Here is a 22,115-nt window from a genome sequence, read left to right on the forward strand (position 1 = left end):
AAAAAAAGGAAGATGTGAAAAATGTGTTTGAGTGATGCTGGAATAGAACCACAAGAACACTACTGCTCATAAAATGAGTGGGTGGATCCTCCGGACCTTTAAGACCACGAAACCAACCTGAGCATTTGCTACCTCTGTGGAAGACCCTCATGGTGTCAAAGCTGGAATATGTCTGCCAGTTATGGTCTCAGCACAAAGTCAAGGAGATACACAAGCTTGTACAGGTCCAGGGTATTCACTTGGAGTTAAGTTGGGGACTCCCTGAATTACTGGGTGAGGCTGAAAACTCTACTCACTGCAGAGACGCAGAGCACTTTATAACAATTTACATCTAGAAAGTCCTGAAGGACTTATCACAAAATGAATGAGGTGGTATCAAAGGGAAACACCACCCAAGGCTTGGTAGGACCTGCAAAAGAAGGTCCATAAGCAGCTGCTCCCAGCGACTGAAGACAATCCAGGCGGAAAGCTTCACCCATGCTGGCCCCAGACTCAACTGTCTCCTAAGAGAGATAAGAGACCTAACAGGAGTCAGCACAGAGGCTTTCAAGAAGAGGCTAGACAAATTCCTGGACAACATCCCAGATAAGCCTCCAATTTCACATAGCCAAACCTCATGAGAAGCAGCAATGAACTTGAGTCTTGATCGCAAACCAGTTCCAATGTATGTGGCTCAGGCAGAGATGCAAGAGCAGTGTGTCCCTAGACTGGCCATGGTATTAATATCAAAACCTATTTAGATGGTCTACAGTGAGAGAACTTATGCCTGACAGATATCAAGAAATAGTTTTCCATACCAATGCATCAGCTACATAGGCTAGGTGATATAGCCCAAGGTAAAACCGTAAACAAATTAAAAGCTACATATGATTAATGGACAGAAAGAGACAAACCCACAAATCTATAGCTACTTTGATGTATGGTAAAATTAAATACAGGGTACATAGCAGTGGTATTCTTACCCTAAATCTCGCAGATTAACTCTTACTCTATCCTTCATCATGATATGAACTGAAGGTAACAGGTTGTAGACGTAGTTTTAAACTAGTTTTCTAGCACCTTCATCATTTTAATACTGGAGGTCTTGATTAAATTAGAAGATAACTAACTGGAAATACGACGACCACGAACTACAAATACCTGACGACACTTTTTAAGGGTGATAAGTGTCTGTGACTGAGGAGAGCAATAACATCTACTAAACAATTACAATCACAATGTAACAATTACAATTCAATGAGCATATTACTATATACGTTTTAACCTAAAACTTGGTTAACTCGTATGAGTTTTATGTTCTAAAAGATACATGTATGAGCATAATTAAGTAAGTAATGGTTACCATAGGTATACGACAACATTAGGTCATGACTTTTACCAAAAAATCTTATATTTGTACTGACCTGGTACACAGAACACTTTTGAATAACCGTACTGGTTGCGCTCATGCACTGGCAACGTTTGTTTTTATTTTGCAGAGAACATTTCAGGAAACATTGATTTTTGTTTTTTCATATAACAGAACAAAACTAGAGTACCATCGTTATGTTCATGATTTTAGTGGAATATTATCATGGGTAGAAAAATATACAGAAAAAAAAAAACACCGAACCTGCACACCGCGAAAATGAACCTCATTTGAACCAGTAATGCGTAGTTAAAAGTTAAGATAAAATTAAATGGGTCTGTTACAGTGGGAACCGAAGTATTGTGAATTATGAAACGCCGGAAAATTTATTGCCGTAGCCATACCAGAATCTGAGAATGGCAGTCGTGGAAAGGGAAGAAGTCATCGGGATTGTCAGCTTTTTGTGGACAGGAATACCTTCATTACATATACGGTAAGTAAGTGATTGACAGGAAGTTGTTTGCGGTGTTCCTGCAAGATGGACATTTGAACTGGCCATTTCCAAAACACATAAAGCCCCTCGTCCCCATCAAGAGATATATTCCTGATAGATTGACATTGTGCGGGAAGGCATAAAATCCCCCCCTATCAGCTTCATTTCTTACATCTTTTCACTCACCCAAATGACAACTGGTAATGCTTCTTTGATTCTTTCTACTACTTCATCACGGCAGCCATTATCATTTCCTGTGTATAGGAACTTATCATGGAAAATATATGTAGTATAATTATCAAGATATTAAACTTGATAATTATACTATAGTTATTTTAATATTTAATCATTTCATATTGTACATATAGTTGACATATGAGGTGTCATAGATGTTCTCCCTTCTAAAAATAATTTCAGTGATATAATCATATTTACCTTCAGGCATCATATTGGTTCTTTCACCTTCTGATTGGACCATTGTATTATTGTCAGTCATCAATGTAAAGACTCATAATTCCTCATTTCCATTCCTTTTCACCTTTTCACAATTAAGAAATTCAGTCTGAGTTTTGCTCGTGTCAATATTCACCCCCCCCCCCCAAAAAAAATGGATGAATAAATGATTCATTCTTTATACACTGTCTCGTTCATTTTTTTGGTTCCACTTCAAAGTATCTTTCTCTACGTCTTATAAATTTTATACTCAATTTCTCTGAAATACGAATAAAAATGGCTGCAACTTCAAATTGTGTTGCGGTTAGGAAAACGGTATTAAAGCTTTGGGAGGAGATTGTACAATTTAGTGTCGCTGAGGTGGACATTGCACAGTTGATTATAGCTCGTGATACATAACATAACCTGACCTAACCTAATCTAACTTTACTTAACATTCAACATTTGATTATGGCTCGTGATACATAACATAGCCTAGTCTAGCCTATGTTAGAGTGGTGAGTCTATATTTGATCAGTGTGATGAGGAAAATTCTACAATTGAGTGTAGTTGGGAGGAGTGGAGAATCTACAGTTGATTTGTGTGTGAGGGTGAGTTCTACAATTGACCAGTTATTACAATTTATTTAGGTTTTATAGATAATCATTATTGTGTTTTATGATGGAAAATACGTGTATTGACCAGCGGCGGCGCCAGGAATTTTTAGTTGGGGAGGCTAAGGGAGGCTGAGCAAATTGTTTGGGGGGCTAATAGTAATATGATAATACACATATATTATCCTCATTTCAGAAGGGGAGGGGGTTAATGGTTGGGCTAGCACTGATGGCTGACAAATCTTTAGCCCTGGCAATTAAAAATTCCACTTAATAAAATTATTTCAGTGAGTGTTTTAAATTTTCAATTTGCTCATTTCAGTTGGGGGGGCTGGCCACTTTTCTGGGGGGGCTAAAGCCCCTCCCCCCCCCAAGCCCCCTCCCCTGGTGCCGCCACTGGTATTGACTTTGTTCCATTTTTCTCTCTAATGTTTCCCGCCTCAGTATGATTTGCACTGTCCTCCTCTTAATTGCTGCATCAAATTTCACTAACTGGGAAACCCGCTGCCCTAGAGTAGCTGCCATCGATCATCAGAACCTTCCACAGATCAAAGTGGAGAGAAACTTTGTATTGATGTCTGTGTTGTATAAGAATTTCAGTTAAATTTGATATAGAAATATCGTGGGCCCAGCAAGGAAACCGACTGTCGGCTCATCAGCGTTGTACCTCATTTTGCAGGACCAACAAGCAGGTCCCCATCATTGGCCTTTGTATTGTTCCTTATGCTCATTTCACACGTATCGACTTTTCGCCGTACGCCGTCCACGACACGACGTCGTGCTCTCAAATAACCACGGGTGTCTATCGACGTTTTCACACGTCATGACCTACGAGAGCGTCCATAGACATCCGTGATTATTTGAGAGCACGACGTCGTGTCTTGGACGGCGCACGGCGAAAAGTCGATACGTGTGAAACGAAGCTCACCCCATTGAGTTTGATTTAGGCAAAGCCTATCTCCTTTAGTCAGTTATCTGTCGTAACCATGTAAGGGACATGGAACTGCCCAGTGTATGCCTTATGGTCTCTTGCAGTCTCTTCCTTTCTTATGTTCTCCTGTTCCTCATCCTATGAGGCTCGTTTCACACGTATCGACTTTTCGCCATGCGCCGTCCACGACACGACGTCGTGCTCTCAAATAATCATGAGTGTCTATGAACATTTCACACGTCACGACCACGTGTGAAACCGTCCATAGATATTCATGGTTATCTGGGAGCACGACGTCGTGTCTTGGACGGCGCACGGCGAAAAGTCGGTACGTGTTACATACAAGATAATATAGCTCGTGGGATTCCATCTTTGTGTGAAGTAAAAAAAATGTGTGTGTGTGTATGTGTGTGCATTTCACCGTCAGGGTCTTGGATCACGTGTTGGACTTGCGATTGTCAGTTATTACCCTTTCGGATGAGAGCTCAGAGGTTGTATATGGCCCGATCTATGGGTAATGCTGCGACCTTACACACACACCTACTCACACACACACACACACACACACACACACACCCACACAGACTCCTTGTCTACCATTGTGTGTATATGCATGTATGTGCGTGTGTGTGTGCATATGTGTGTATTGGTAAATAATTCCCCCTTTCATGCAAGGAGACAAACTATGAAGAATATAAGATTTAGATTGTTCTGTACCCCTATACTGACCTTCATAGGGTCACGGAAGTTCAAGAACATCTTCAGTAGGTGGTCCGCCGACTATTACGGTCCAAACCTATCAGGGCTTTTAGGCACAGTTGTAGAAGTAGCCCTGAGACAAGCCCTTGCGTCTGTTAAGGGGCCATCATTACATGATTTGAATTTTCAAAGATAACTTGTAGGAATGTTAGACATAATGTAGAAATGTTCCTAGAGAAGTCTAGGTTTCTGTAAGCGAAGTCGTATTCTAGTTATTGAAAAGGAGGTTGGAGGTAGGATGTGGAAGGAAGAATAGTCCAGTGTGTCAAGAACTCTTTGGTCCCCTTCGTTATAACACGTGGCCAAAGAAGTCTTGTCATTCGTGTGGAGACGCGGTAGCAGTGAGTGTCGTCTTTCCGTATATGGGGAGAGTGTAAGGATTTCCTGTTCGGTTGTTTGAAACAAGTCATGTATCAATCAAATCTAGAAACGTCTAAGACTGTCACAGTGTTAAAAATAATCCCTTTTCAATGCTTCCGCATAGGCTAGTTTATTTTCTAGATTAATAAACCTATTGGGGTAATCTCGGAGCTAGTGGCATTTAGCATGTGTCGGGGGGGTATGGAGGGAGCTAAAGGTCCGAGCTCAACTAGATTCAGCACAACACTAGTTGACTAGTTCTGGGTGTAACTAAACGTGTGCGAATTGGTGCTAAGATTGTTGTTCCTATAGGGAGAAATTTAGAAGAAAAAATAGATAAGATACGTCATCAGCTACTAAGTCTCCGTCATTGGATCATTATGTGTGTTAGCGTTGACGTAATAGGTTTTGGTGACGATAGTTGGGCTACTTGCGTTAGATGATGACGTGAAATTGTGGCCAGTTCGTTCTCAAGTGAGAGCAGAAATTGTGATATATATATATATATATATATATATATATATATATATATATATATATATATATATATATATATATATATATATATATATATATGTATAGTTTGCGTAACTTTTGATTATTATTTTTTCTGAGGACCGTTGGCTTATGTCGTTTGAAATTGCGTTCCTATTTAGTCGTCTGTATTTACATTTTCCTCCCACATTTTTGCTGACCTGTTCTACATGCGTATCGACCTGTTACACGGCTTCAGCGACCTGCACTACATATTGACCTGCATTTGGTGACCTGTTCTGTGCTTCTGGCAAACTGCCCTAGTAACAATCCAGAAGGCAAGGCCATGACATCAGTTTGGTAAACATCAAACCAAATATCTACCAGTGCGTGAGTTCATTTTTGTTATTGTTATTATTGTTATTATTATTATTACTATAGTTTTATTATTAGTATTAATCATTATTTACATTATATTAGCGATATTTATATTATTGTTATCATTATTATTATTATTATTATTATTATTATTATTATTATCATTATTATTATTATTATTATTATTATTATTATTGTCATTATTATTATCAATCATCTCGTTTTCGGTAGTGTCGTTTTGAAGATATGATGAAATATATATTGTATGTCACCTTAGTAAGAAAAAAATCGTATAGCGTTTGCCATAATCAAGTCTTTATAAAGAAAAAAAAATCACAATTTAGAAAAGATCCACTTTTGGTCGGTATGGATGAAGAACACGGATAGTACGTGGCGATCCCATAGAGGTATTCAAGTGGGTCAAGGGCTTTAACAAGGGTGATGCAGACAAGGTCATCACATTAAGACAGTAGGGCAGGACTCGTCGTAATGGGTTTAAATTGGACAAATTTAAGTTGAAGTAGGAAATAGGCAAGAATTTGTTTACCAACAGAGCGCTGAAACAAAGGGTTATTCTAAGAGAAGATGAGATAACTTCATGGATGTGGAGGACAGGTGGTAACGGACATGGAACTGCCTGGTGTAGGCCTTAGGGTCTCTTGCAGTCTCCTCCATCCTTTTCATTCTTGTTGCCGCCGAGCGAATACGAAGGGGTTCTAAAGCAGGTCTTTGGCGTCAACGGAAGTGTCTCTGTGTACTGAATAGAAGTGTCTGGTGGTAGCCAGGATGACCGCGAGTTGAATGTGGATGTCATAAGGTCTCCTGCCGTCAGGTGATTTGTTATTTATTCCCGTGAGATCCTTTTTTTTTTTTTTTTTTTTTTTTTTTTTTTTTAGGGGGTTTGAAGGCTGCATCCCGTATATGTATGTATGCATATACACACACATGCACATACACACATTCTCTCACGCACACGCACATACACACATTCTTTCACACACGCGCACACGCTTGATAGAGAAGACTTACTAAATTGTGATACGAGAATGACAAGAAAACAAAAAACTCAAAAAGGAACATTTATAGAAGAAACCTGAAAAAGAACAGTTTTCCTCACAGAGTGGTGGATGTATGGAACAAACTGGACGATGTGATAGTATATGCAAAAACAATACACGAATTTAAGAGCAAATTAGATATGGCGAGATACAGAGACGGGATACCACGAGCGTAGCCCCCCTTCCCATAAGATACAACTAGGTAAACACACACACACACACACACACACACACACACACACACACACACACACACACACACACACACCACACACTAGAGGAGCCTGAAGGTAAAACGAGGCGATGTAGAGATAGACACGTGGACCCCAAACGATGGGTCGCGGTCGGTCTGTCCCGTTGGAACACTCCGCCTTATCAGGACAACGAGAGAAACCCCAACGTAACCCACACTAAAAAAAAATAAAGAAAGAAAGAAAAAAAAATATATATATATATACATACATATGTACATATATATATATATATATATACATATTCATCTATGTATATATGTGTATATATATATATGTATATATATATATATACATATATATATATATGATAATAAATCAATGAATAAAAAAATAGATAATGGGGAGATGTAGTGAAAAGGATCGAGAACGACTGTCTTGGTGGCAGTTGTGCTCCTCCTGGTGTACGCGCCTGACCTCCCCCACTACAGCCCCCCCCCTCCTCCCTTTTATGGCGCTGGCCTCGTTACGGAAGATAAGGTCTCCTGCTGATTTGATTTCTCATTGTGAGTCCACCAGGAAGGAACGGGGCCCTACGGGTATAAGGGAGGTATGCGAATATGCTTTGCCTTGTTACCGCTTTGGTATATTGCTGTTATGAAAATATTTTTGCAATCTACTTCTATTTTCTATTATTTGTTTTATTTATTTATTTATTTATTTGTCTATATTTTTTCTTATTTTTTTTATCCATTGGTTTGTTTCTATGTATCCATTATATCTAATTTTATTTTGTTTTCTTATTTCTCTTGATTAATTTGATTCAATTTTATTCTATATTTTATTTTGTTTTTATTTATTTATTCTATCAATTCATTTTTTTTATTTATTTTTCTCGATAGAAATTTGTTTGTGATTCAATGCTGATATGTCCTGAGTGTTCTATATTGCTCACAAAGATAGAACCACTGGTAAACTACAGTCCTTATGTTAAAAAGAAAGTGACTTTGACACTGCCATCACTGTTTAGTTCACTGTCGCACTCACTGTACGATTATGTCATTTTGTAATTTCATTTATGAATTTGTTTAATTTTTATAAATTTATTTTATTTCGTTTTCCATTATATATATATATATATATATATATATATATATATATATATTATATATATATATATATATATATATATATATATATATATATATATAACCTTTCCATTCTCACTACCACCTATGCCCAAAGTGTTTTGATAGCCAGGGCAAGTAGTAGTGACATTTTTTTTTCATCACCTCAGCATATGCTGCAAAAGCCCCAGCATAACGGTTGCCCCCATGCATACAGAATAAGTACTGGCAGTGTGTGACGCTTTCTCCGGGTCCTGTCGTTACCGGTACAGCGTTGGGCAAAAGTTTCGGAGCAATCCGACACCTCAGTTACTTGTATAAAAAAAAAAAATCCCCTCTTATTCTTCAGTGGTTTTGTTGATGACAAAATGTAATGAGTACTGAGCGATATTTAGTGAGAAATATCGTTCATCTTTTATTTTATTTTTTATTTTGTTTTGTTTTTATTACTTTTCGCCAAAACTGTGCTCTGCCCCGAAGCGGGCGCCCTCCTGTTGGTGTCTAACTTTCTCTGCCGAAAACTTGTTCATCACCGTCCATAGTACATCTGTCTCTCTCTCGCTCTCTATTTCTTTCTCTTTCGCTCTCTTTTTATATCTTTCTTTATCTCTCTCTCTATCTGTCTCTCTTCTCTTTCTCTCATCTTTATCTTTCTCTTTTTTCTGTCTTTATCTATCTCTCAGTCTCTCTCTCTCTCTCTCTCTCTCCCTCTCTTTATCTTTGTGTCGGTCCCTCCCGCTGACGAAGAGGACCTGCAGTGAATCGTCAGCCAGAGCAAACAGTCCCAGAGAGGGAGAGAGAGAAAGAGAGAGAGAGAGAGAGGGAGAGATGGACTTTATAGATTAGATAACTTTATGTATGGGGGTGGCAAGCGGTGCGGGCCATGGAACTGCCTAGTGTAGGCCTTATGGTCTCTTGCAGTCCTCTCCATTCTTATGTTCTTTTGTACACACCAAGTACATTGTTTACAAATGTTCCTGTCGATGTTTAAGCCAAGTTGTTGTAACCGTAGTTCATTGTTGTTTGTTGTCATTTTTGTTTTTGTTGTTGTGATGCAATCTTATTCGCTTGGGTGATGCGGGAGGGAGTGGGAGGGATAGAGGAGGGGGAGGGGGAAGAGTGGAAGTTCGTGCTCTCAGATCAAGCTACCTCGCTTTGCGGGTAGTGGCTGATTAAATGTAGTTATTATTATTATTGTTGTTGTTATTGATATTATTAGGTTCATGATTATTTTTATAGTTATTATTATTGTTATCATTGTTATTATTACTATTATTATTAAGTATTGTTGTTATTATTGATAAGATTATTATTGTTATTATTATTATTATCATTATTATTATTATTATTATTATTATTATCATCATCATTACTATTGTTATTAGGTATTATTGTTATTATAATTTATACTATTTGTTGTTCTTACTCTTATTAATTAATTATTGGTATCATTATTATTATTGTTATTATTATTACTATTGTCAGTTAGCATTCTTATCATTATTATAGTTATCATTGTTATCATTCATGTTATCATTATCATTGTTATCATTCTTGTAATTGCTATACTCGTTATCATTGTTGTTATTGTTGTAGTTTTATTTTTCATGTTTTTGTTCTTGTTATTGTTTTGACCCGCCGTGCAGAAAGGATGAAGACTAGAATGACAAGAATACACGCAAAGAACCCCCACCCCACCACCTAACCCTCACTCCTTGACGAACTTTCCTGAGTGTATGTACACATAACTCAACCTTGCAGGAGGAGGGATGGACGAGGTGGGGGGGGGGGGTAGGGGGGGTTAAAGGTGTACCTAGGGGAGGGGAGGGGAGGGAGGGAGGGCCATGTGGTTTATGTTGAGAGGGGGAGCAATGTTCTCCCTCCCCTCCTTCCACCTTCTCCTCCCCTCTCCCCCTCCTCTCCCTTCCTCCTTCACTTTGTCTGTGGTTGCTTGAGCACTTTGCGTTGTTAGGGATTTCGTGATTATATATATATATATATATATATATATATATATATATATATATATATATAAATATATATATATGTATATATACATATATGTAAAGGAGGGGAGCAGGTTCTCAGTAATACGCGTGGAGTTAAAAACGACAGCATTGTTGTAGTTATTCATTTTTTTTTTTTTTTTTTTGTATTCTCGATTTTCCTGATTAGAGATTTGCCATTAACCGGGTGAATTGAAACTAAGTCTCTGTATTCTTCCATTTTTTCCTCCGCCACCCCAGTTCGCCCCGCGCCTGAGTGAGGTCATCTCTCCACATCTCTTCTTCTCTGTAGCTTATAAGTCCGCTTTGTACTCTACCCTATGCACTTTCCTGAAGAGGGCTACAGTTGATAGCCGAAATATAGGATTCTTCTTTATTCGAAGTTTATTTTCTCCGACTGTGGGTTCCTGGTTGTCATATACATATATATATATATATATATATATATATATATATATATATATATATATATATATATATATATATATATATTAGTCTATATATATATGTGTGTGTGTGTGTGTGTGTGTATGCGTGCGTGCGTGCGTGTGTATTTCCACCTCTCTTGTCCCGTACCCTCGGCTGAACGAATAAAATCATCTGTCGTCAACTATAATAGAATATGCAAAGTGTGTCATTGGGAATAAAATGTAAATATAAAGAGCATGACCCTTGAATCTCTCTTTCCCTCTCTCTCTCCCCTCTCTCTATCTCTCCCTCTCTCTTACTCTCTCCCCCCTCTCTATCTCTCCCTCTCTCTCTCTCTCTCTCTTTCCCTCTCTCCCCCCTCTCTCACCCCTCTCTCTCTACCTCCCTCTCTCCCTCCCTGTATGGGGGTACTGACTGTATAACTTCCATGTATTCAGTATTGTAGGCCATTAGGGACTTTAGTGGTATTCCCGACGGACCAGAGTCACGTAGCATTCTTCTATTTTTGGGAACTGTTCTCCAGACAAGAAAGAATACTATTCACTCGTAACTTCTACTATCCACTCCTTTCTGTCACTATCCTCATCAAAATCTCCTTTACCAACTCTACGATTCCACGTATTTGGGTTGGTATGGCCCCTAGGGTAGAAACTCAGTGTATGAATGCCAGGATTGGGGCTAACAGGGCATCAGGATTTATTGCTAGGATGTAATAAAAAAAAAAAAAAAAAAAAAAAAAAAAAAAAAAAAAAAAAACACTATCTGGCGATAGTCAGACCCATCCTTGACTATGTGATACAGTTTTGGTCTCCGTCCTACAGAATGGATATGAATTCACTAGAATCAGTACAGAAGAGTATAATCGATATGACCCAAAGGCTTACATTCACCATATGAGTGCGGTGGACTGATCTAATAGAGGTATTCAAACAAGTCAAGGGCTTTAACAAAGGTGATGCACTCAAGGTCATCATATTAAGACAGCAGGGCAGAACTCGTAGTAATAGAATTAAATTGGACAAATTTAGGTTTAAGAAGGAAATAGGCAAGAACTGGTTTACCATCAGGGTAGTTAATGAATGGAATAGACTTAGTAACCATGTAGTGAGCGCTGAAACAATTAAGAGAATATGAGATAACTTTATGGATAGGAGTGACAGGTGGTAAGGGACATGGAACTGCCTAGTGTAGGCCTTAGGGTCATTTGCAATATCTTCCATTATGTGTTTATGTTCTTGTAATTTTAAATTACACAGTCATAGTTACAGCCAGATGATTTCATTCATCTTTTGAAAAATCTTTTGGGCCTTAATAGGTTAATTGGGAACTCTATCAAGGACCCGCATATTCAAATTTGCCGAAGGGGGTGGGGTGAGAGGAGGAGGAGGAGCAGGGTTTGTTTTGGTCCCGGGATGACGTCATCGTCATTTATCGACATTATCGTTAATATCATAATGATGGTTTTACTATGAATGGTTGAAAGGGGCGTTGAGCAAGATGGGAATGTCTGTTGAGCAAGGGAGGGAGAAGGCAGGAGATGGGGGTGAGTGGAGAATGTGTATAGATGGTACTGTGACGGAAGTAAGGGAGGGGATATGGAGTGGCTATGTATGAATAATATTTTAACGCAGCCCAAAGGGATTTCTCTCCATCTTCTCCTTTTTATGCATGAGGGGACGGAGAGGAGGGACGCCGATTAAATGAAGCGGCCTTGCTGTGGATGAGCTGTGTCTTGCTGCATTGCTTCTGACCTAGGGCAGTGGGCGGGATACAGGTATGACCCCTCATCCATGAGGTGCTAAGACGAAAGAAGGAAAGGGTGTTGGATGGGAGTGGAATGGGTGGTAGTGGGTACTTCCATTTTGATTTGGCTACCTCCCTTGTAAGGGGAAAAAACCCTTGGTATATAGATGGATAAGTAGATGATAAGGGATTACGAAGGTAGAAACGATAATATAATAAGTAATAAGTTCATGATGGTAATAATAATAATATCTTTTTGGTCTCCGAGTTGAACAACAAGTGATTCGCTGACGACGTGACGTTATCGTTAATATACAAAAGCACACAAAGGAGATGCAAACAGCAACGGACCTATTAGTCCTTACAGGGCTTCTTACGAATCGTAAGCGGGTGTAAACAGTGGAAGTAGTTAAGAACCATGGACTCAATTTAAATACATGAGGTCACGATGCTAATATATATATATATATATATATATATATATATATATATATATATATATGTATGTAATTTTTTTTTTTTTTTTTTTAAGGAGTTATTAATGATTTTTTTATTTGTTGGTGTTTGATAGTTTATAGACTATTCTGAAACCACTTTGTATCATAATGATGGTTTTACTGATGATAGAAGTGATTGCGAAGGTAAAAACGATAATTAGTAATTGGTTAGTGATAGCGATAATGATTGTGGTGACGATATTGATAAGATAACCTACGTTAACTCTTTATCTATTGAAAGACTTGTACAGACCCAGATAACACCAAGCTAAAAAATGAATATAGAAAGTAGATATAAGATAAATGTAGAAATAAGTTAATAGATGAATAAATTATTTTCTAATTATATAAATGAGACCATTTTTTTCATAATTTTTTATTTATTCATTTATTTATTATTATTTTTTAATAGAAAAAATATATGGTCAGACGTATTTTAGGTTTAGACAGAGAAGCTAAACGAACATATTTTTAATGTAACTTGAAACAACTTAATGCTGCAGTTAAAAAAAATGCAGTCGACAGAAAAAAATGCTAGGATCCTACACAAAATAGTTTCTAAAAAACAGAGAAAGAGAGAGAGAGAGAGAGAGAGAGAGAGAGAAAAGACCCCTTCCTTTGCGTCCCGCCCTCACCCCAGCCGCCAACAGCCCTCAGCCCCCAGCCCCCAGCCCCCTCGCTCGACCACAGCCATCCCCGTAACCACGCTTGATCTCTCTGTGTCTCCGCAGACTCCCAATCCTTCCTCCCATCTTTTAAATTCTCCCCTCCCTCTTCTTTCCTCGTCTCTCCCACTTTCTCCACCTTCTCCCCTCCTTCTCCCTCCTTTCTCCCCCTTCTCCTCCCTCCTTTTTCCCCCTTCTCCCTCCTTTCTCCCCTTCACCCTCCTTTCTCCATCTACTCCCCTTCTCCCTCCTTTCTCCCCCTTCTCCTCCCTCCTTTTTCCCCCTTCTCCCTCCTTTCTCCCCTTCCCCCTCCTTTCTCCATCTTCTCCCCTTCTCCCTCCTTTTTCCCCCTTCTCCCTCCTTTCTCCCCTTCCCCTCCTTTCTCCATCATCTCCCTCCTTTCTCCCCCTTCTCCTCCCTCCTTTTTCCCCCTCCCTCCTTTCTCCCCTTCCCCCTCCTTTCTCCATCTTCTCCCCTTCTCCTCCCTCCTTTCTCCCCCTTCTCCCTCCTTTCTCCCCTTCCCCCTCCTTTCTCCATCTTCTCCCCTTCTCCTCCCTCCTTTCTCCCCCTTCTCCCTCCTTTCTCCCCTTCTCCTCCCTCCTTTCTCCCCCTTCTCCTCCCTCCTTTGTCCCCTTCCCCCTCCTTTCTCCATCTTCTCCCTTTCTCCCTCCTTTCTTCCCCTTCTCCTCCAATCCTTTCTCCCCCTTCTCCTCCCTCCTTTCTTCCCCTTCTCCTCTCTTTTCTCCCCCTCACTTCTCCCCCTTTCTGTCACCTCTCTTCCATTCTCTCTCCTCTCCCCCTTCCTCTCCCCTTCTCCCTCTTTCCCCTCCCTCTTCTCCTTTCCCCCTGTCTCCCCGTTTTTTCCCTTCTCCCCCTTATCCTCTTTCTCTCCCTCTCCCCCTCCCCCTTTCTCCCCCTTTCCCCTCCCTCTTCTTCTTTCCCCCTTTCTCCCCGTTCTTCCCCCTTATCCCTTTCCTCTCCCTCTCCCCTTCTCCCCCTCCCCTTTCTCCCCTTTCTCCCCCTCTCCCCCTTACTCCCCCAAGGGTGTTTCTTTAACCAGAATAAAATTGCCAGCAGCAAAGGATGACAATCCAAAACATATTTTCTTTTAACTTAGACTTAATCGAGATATTTTGATACAGTTATCGTTCTTAACCCTTCATATTCCCAAGTGAGGGACCCACTAAGCTGCATACAGTCGAGTAACCCAGGTGAAAATCATCAAAGGGAGCCAAGATATGTAAATCACTAAAGGGACCAAAGATATATAAATTACCATAGGGACCCAAAATGTAATACACGTCAAAAACTATCACGTCTCCTTTAACTCTTTCACTAATACATATATGATATATATATATATATATATATGTATGTATATATATATATATATGTATATATATATATATTATATATATATATATATATAATACACACACACACACACACACACATATATATATATATATATATATATATATAGATAGATATGTATATATATATATTTATTTATCATTCACTCTCAATCACTCCGCTTGAATCTCGTGTAGATTCTGGTCCGCCAACAGTAAGAGTCTCCATGTCCTTCGGTCCTGTGCTGCTTCCATCCAGACTGCTTTATTTATTTTCTCTTCTGTCCATCTCCGCATCCACACAATCCATCCCTCTCATTCGAGGTGTCCCTCTGGGTCTTCTTCCAGCCATTCTACCCATCATACATCGTTTTGGAAGTGTATGGTCCTCCATACATATATATATATACGTATATATATATATATATATATATATAAATATATGTATATATATATATGTATATAATATATATATATGTATATATATATATATATATATGTATATAATATATATATATATATGTATGTATGTATACATAAATATATGTATACATATATATATGTATATATATATATATGTATAAATATATATATATGCATAATATATATGTGTGCATATATATGTATATATGTATATGTATATATATATGTATATATGTATATATATATGTATATGTATATATGTATATATATATATATGTATGTATTTATGTATGTACATATATATATATATATATATAGATAGATAGATAGATATATGCATATATATATATATATATATATATATATATATATATATATATATATATATATATATATATCCAAGTACCTGTAGTGATAGGGTATCAGAATATATATGGTTATTGGGGTCTGTCTGCAAAACCCTAGGAGTTCGTGACCATACAATCAAACAGAGAAATTGACAGACAAATGATAGTAATCCAAGTACCTTGGGTTATAAGGTTTCAGAATATATATGGTTATAGGGGTCTATCTGCAAAAAACCTAGGAGGAGTTCGTTAATTATCTCCAAGCTAACAATACCCCACTTAACTTTAACCCTTAACCCTAACCAAAATATGTATTTTTATGAAAATGAAATATAGTTATCCAAGTACTTGGAGTGATAGGGTATCAGAATATATATGGATATGGCGGTCTATATGCAAAACCCTAGGAAGAGATCCTGAACAAATAAATAAACAGACAGACAAATGATAGTTTCCAAGTATCTTGGGTGATAAGGTTTTAGAATATATATGGTTATAGGGGTCTATTTGCAAAAACTAAGAGTAGTTCGTGAATAATCACTCGCCTAACCATAACCCACCTAAATTTAACCCACCCTAACCATCTTTTTTATTTATTTGTTTATTTTTTAAATGAAATATAGTTATCCAAGTACCTGGAGGCATAGGGTATCAGAATATATATGGTTATGGGGTCTATCTCCAAAACCCTAGGAGGAGTTCGTGATCAAACAAACAAATAGACAGACAGACAGACGGAGGCTACTGCATTATTATAGTAGATATACATATATGTGTATATATATATATTTATATATATGATATTGATATATGTATATATATATATAATGTTGATATATATATGTACATTATATGTATATATACATATATATGTACATATGTATATAAGTATGATATATAAATATATATAATATCATATATGTATATATATATATATATATATATATATATGTACATATAATAATATTATATATGTATATATATATATATGATATATATATATAATATGTATATATATATAATATATATATATATATATGCAATATATATATATATACATATATATATATATATGTATATATATATATATATCTACATATATGTACATATGTATATATATGTACATATATGTATATATATATATATATATATATATATATATACATATATATGTATGTATGTATCAAGGACTACTATTAAACAGGACGTGCAGCAACCACTAACCTCATACAATAATACCTGTTAAGTCCGGCTAAAATTGGCATTTCAAAGCATAACAATGCCTTAAAAATAGTTTCTTATTTCACTATAAAAGTTTGTATTAACTTATACTGCATTGGATAAGTCAGTAGTTGATATATTTGTCCCATATACAATGTTAGGTTTCTAGTTTTGATATATTTGTCTAATATGAAATGTTAGGTTACAAAAAAAAGCGATAGCCTCCGCTAGCGTAACCAGGGATGTGGGTGCGCACGTCCTGTGTAATAGTCCTTGATATATATATATATATATATATATATATATATATATATATATATATATATATATATATATATATATATATATAATTATATATATATATTATATATATACATATATGTATATACAATGATATATACATATATATATATATGTATATATATTATATATATATATAAATTATATTTACATATATACTTATATATATACATATATATAAACATATACATATATATATATATATATATATATATATATATATATGTTGAGACATTCTGACAGGTTGACGTAAGCGGAGTAGGAAACACAGGAGTCTTAGTCTTGAGTTTATTCCTGACTAGTTTCGCAGGTATGCTTTTTCAAAGGAATAGGTTTACAAACGGGCTGTGGGCATTATATACATGGGGTGGACCTCACCACCTCCCCGTGTTACCATAGTTGGTGACGAGTGTGAACATTACATTGTGGCTAACGTAACAATGATGAAATTTCACAATTAAATATGATGACACTAATAACAAAGAAATTATTAATAGTAATTGTAACAATAGTAATGATAACAATGATGATAAAAATGAAAATCTAAGTAATAATAGTAACAATAATAATAACAAAAATAATAACAATAACAATAAAAGTAATGATAATAGTAATGATAATAATAATAATAAAAATAAAAATATATGATAATACTAATAACAAAGAAATATTAATAGCAGTTATAACAATAATAGTGATAACAATGATAATAAAAACGAAAAATTAAATATTTAAATAATAATAGTAACAATAATAATAACAATAATAATAATAATAGCAAAGATAATGAAAGGAATGATAATAATGATGATAATAATAAAGATAATGATAATAGTAATAATAATAATAATAATAATAACAATGATAAAAATAATAATAATAGTAATAATAGTGTTGAAAATAAATAGTAATAAATAATATTAAACGAATAAATCATGATAAAAAAGTTGGGGATAATGCTAAATGGTGAAGGAACAATGTTGGGGGATATGTGAATTGGTAGCATGTGAAGTGGAGCAAGGTAGCATGGTGCAAGAAGGAACGTCAGAGTAAAAGGAAGAAAGCTGGAGAGGGTAGGCCGAAGTGGGAAAAAGGTATCTACTTAGGGTCGGGGGTCTGGGAAGCCATTCTTGGAGGGCAAGTGTCGCGGTAGATCTTGTCCATTTCAAGTCACCAGTTCTCTTGTTTGTGTTTTTGTGGTTGGCAATGTAAAGTGATTCAATTATTTTCCGTTGTTTCTTGTGTAGTCCTTTAGCTAGAATAGTGGATCCCTCCCAGTTAGGTAAGTGTCCCTCTGTGTCAATGTGGTTAACTAGAGCGTTGGTTTCTCGGTGGTGTCTAATGTCCGCTTTGTGTTCCATGAGTCTGTTGTTAAGTCCTCTGTATGTCTCTCCGTAGTATGCACAGTCACATCCTCTGCAGGGAATTTTGTAAACGATGCTATTGTCACGGTTCGTCTTGGTTCTGTTGGTGGTCAAGTGTCCTATTTTCTTCCCTGTGTCATTTACTATGATGAGTCCTGTCTGTCTCAACGTTTTGGAAAGCATGTGAGAGAGGCGAGAGTTAGGAACCACAAGGTATCGTAAATCTGTACTCTCTTCACTTCCTTTCCTCTCTGATTTTAATTGCTTTCCGTAGTGACGTCCCTAACATACCCTCTGGGTACCTTAGGTTCCTGAATGCAGCGGTTACGTATTCAATTTCTTTTTGTAAATACTCTTCGCTGCATATTTTAAGAGCCCTAAGGTAAAACCCAATGATAACCCCTGATTTGGTCTTCTCGTCATGTGCGCTAAAATAGTGGATGAAGTCGTCTTTGTTTGTCGGTTTACGGTATACCTTGAACCTAGCGCTGCTGTCCGATCTGATGACGATAGCGTCTAGGAAAGGTAGGGAACCGTTGGTCTCTTCCTCTACTGTGAATTTAATTCTTTTGTCCACGTTGTTCAGTTGTTCCAGTAGGTTTCTTGTGTCGTTTGTTTTGTGTGAAATGAAGAGGATGTCGTCAACATAACGGTACCACTTGGAGTTAACTGGGATGATATGTAGAAAATGGTCCGTTTCCAAACTCTCTATGTAGAGCGATGCTGCCACCGCACTCAATGGAGACCCCATTGGAAGCCCTTCATGTTGCCTGTATTCCTGTTTGTTAAAAACAAAAGAACCAAACTTTATGCACTTTTTTACCAACTCCAAGTAGTCACGCTTGTTGATGGGTAAGTTGTCGGTGTCAATGTGTTGTACTGTCTCTTTAACAGCCCGAAGGGCACCATCTCTCTCTCTTTTATTTTTATTTTTATTATTTTTGTTATTATTATTTTTACTATTATTATCTAAATTTTCATTTTTATCATCATTGTTATCATTACTATTGTTACAATTACTATTAATACTTTCTTTGTTATTAGTGTCATCATCATATTTAATTGTGAAATTTCATCATTGTTACGTTAGCCACAATGTAATGTTCACACTCGTCACCAACTATGGTAACACGGGGAGGTGATGAGGTCCGCCCCATGTATATAATGCCCACAGCCCGTTTGTAAACCCATTCCTTTGAGAAAGCATACCTGCGAAACTAGTCAGGAATAAACTCAAGACTAAGACTCCTGTGTTTCCTACTCCGCTTACGTCAACCTGATGATGATGATAATGATGATGATGATGATCATCATCATCATCATCATTATTATTTCTATTATTATTATATTTCCTTAAAAACATAAGATTCTATTCGGGTGCGATTATCGCTCAACGATGATCGTTCATGTGATGATCGTCAAACGACTGTCTGGAACACAAATCTTTGTTTTTGAATGATGGGGCTGTTTTGCTACTTCGAGCTGGAAAAAAACCCCGAGGATGTTGATCATTTTAACCGAACTTACAACAAACGCGCTTACCCAAAACGTGATGCCAGGTAGTAGGATGCGCGTCGCTCGCCATTGGAAAAAAAAAAAAATCCTTTAACCCTTCAATACAGTGGTTTGATATAAATAGTGAATTAATTCATTTAGAAATTTTATTCAGAAAACGAGGAGTCGAACCACACCCAACACCTGTAAGAACTAAGAATGGAGGAGACCGCAAGAGACCATAAGGCCCACACTTGGCAGTTCCGTGCCCCTTACCACCTGTCACCCCCATCCATAAAGCTATCTCATCCTCTTTTAATACAATCAATAGCTTCAGCGCTCACTACTACATGGTTTGCTAAGTCTATTCAAATTGTTAACCATTCTGTTGGTAAACCAGTTCTTGCCTATTTCCATCTTAAACCTCAATTTGTCCAGTTTAACTTCATTATTAATCGATTTTTTCAGTTGAAGGTGTTTCTCAGTGCCCAGAGAGAGAGTGAGAGGAAGAGAAACTCCTCGTGAGGTAGGTCACGGTTGCTCGGGGTTTGTCTTCCGTGAGAACGTAATCTCACGTCTGTGAGGAAAAGGTGAGAAAAAACGTGACTAGAGATGAGTGTAGTCACGCAAATTGACAAGCAAACGTAGACAGACAGTAATACATATCTATACAATGATGCACACGCACACACACACACACACACTTACACACACACACACACACACACACACACACACACACACACACACACACTTACACACACACACACACTTACACACACACAAACACATACACACACACACACAAACACACACGTACACACTCACTATCACTCAGTCTCTTTCTCATACACATACACTTTCTCTCTCTCTCTCTCTCTCTTTCTCTCTCACACACACACACACACCTACACACATACACACACTCTCATCCCCTCTCTCTCTTTCTCTCAAACACATAAAACTCCACTTTAGCATGCGAACAGACAACGTATACCACCGAAACACCACTCCTCATGTATACACAGTGTTCTTCAGTACAAAGGGGAGAGAGAGGGGGGAAGGGAGGGAGAAAGACAGAGAGGGAGACAGACAGACAGAGAGAGAGAGAGAGAGGGAGAAGGAAGGAGAGAGGGAGAAAGAGGGAGAGAGAGGAAGAAGAAGGGAGAGAGAGGGAGAAGGAGGGCGAGAGGAGGAGGAAGAGAGAGAGACAGAGAGAGAAAGAGATGGAAGGAGAGAGGGAGAAGGAGGGAGAGAGGAAGAGAGAGGGAGGGAGAAAGAGGGAGAGGGAAGAGGAGGGATAGAGACAGAGAGAGAGAGAGAACATAAGAATGAAGGAGACTGCAAGAGATCATAAGGCCTACACTAGGCAGCTCCGTATCCATCAACACTAGAGATGCAACTAAAAAAAAAGGGTGCAAGTCCTTCGAGGCTGCAAGACCTCCGAGGTCGTAAGTCCTACGAGGATGCAAGTCCTCTGAAGTTGCAAGTCCTACGAAGTTGTAGATAATCCAAGGTAATAAATCCTCCAAGGTAATAAATCCTCCAAGGTAACAAGTCCTCCAAGGTAACAACTCCCCAGTGGTCGCAATTCTTCAGTGGTCGCAAGTCCTCAGTGGTCGCCATGTTCCCTTGAACTGACCAGGAAAAAATGTCCCTCGGGTTCGGCCCCAGCCTCGTCCTCGGGGCGGAACCCCAGCACGGGATCCCTAGCACGGGATCCCTATCGTGGGATTAGAGCGCGGAGCGCTGCGGCCGTAGTCCGCTGTTTGCGCACCCAAGCCCCCGGCGAAGCTGGGAAGGGCGAAGCCCGCGGCTTGTATATATATATATATTATATATATATATATAATATATATATGTATATATATAATATATATGTAATATATATATATACATACATACATATACCAAGGCTTTTTCCCCCCTTCCAAGGGAGGTAGCCAAAAAGGGAAAGGCATAAAAACACTCCCACCCATTTCATCCCTAAATACACTCCACACCCCTCCCACCCTCCCTCTCATCTGAGCACCTCCTGGATGACGGGTCATCCCTGCACCCTGCCCACCGCCCTGGGTCAGAAGCAGTGTCGCAAGACACAGCACATCC

At 37.9% G+C, this 22,115-nt stretch overlaps 1 protein-coding gene across 7 annotated transcripts in view; it reads left to right on the forward strand.

Annotated features, from left to right (window-relative positions):
* Positions 1-1,749: 1,749 nt before the first annotated feature.
* The window catches only part of LOC143036506 (uncharacterized), a 353,579-nt gene continuing 333,213 nt past the window's right edge, over positions 1,750-22,115 (forward strand). For all 7 annotated transcript variants that reach the window (XM_076203930.1, XM_076203931.1, XM_076203935.1 and 4 more), the window contains exon 1: positions 1,750-1,841. In XM_076203930.1, the coding sequence (XP_076060045.1) occupies positions 1,765-1,841 (77 nt within the window). In that variant the 5' untranslated portion in view covers positions 1,750-1,764. The remainder of the gene's footprint in view (positions 1,842-22,115) is intronic.

This window comes from Oratosquilla oratoria, chromosome 20 (genome assembly GCF_046742065.1).
Source record: "Oratosquilla oratoria isolate Oo_2021 chromosome 20, ASM4674206v1, whole genome shotgun sequence".
NCBI lineage: Eukaryota > Metazoa > Arthropoda > Malacostraca > Stomatopoda > Squillidae > Oratosquilla > Oratosquilla oratoria.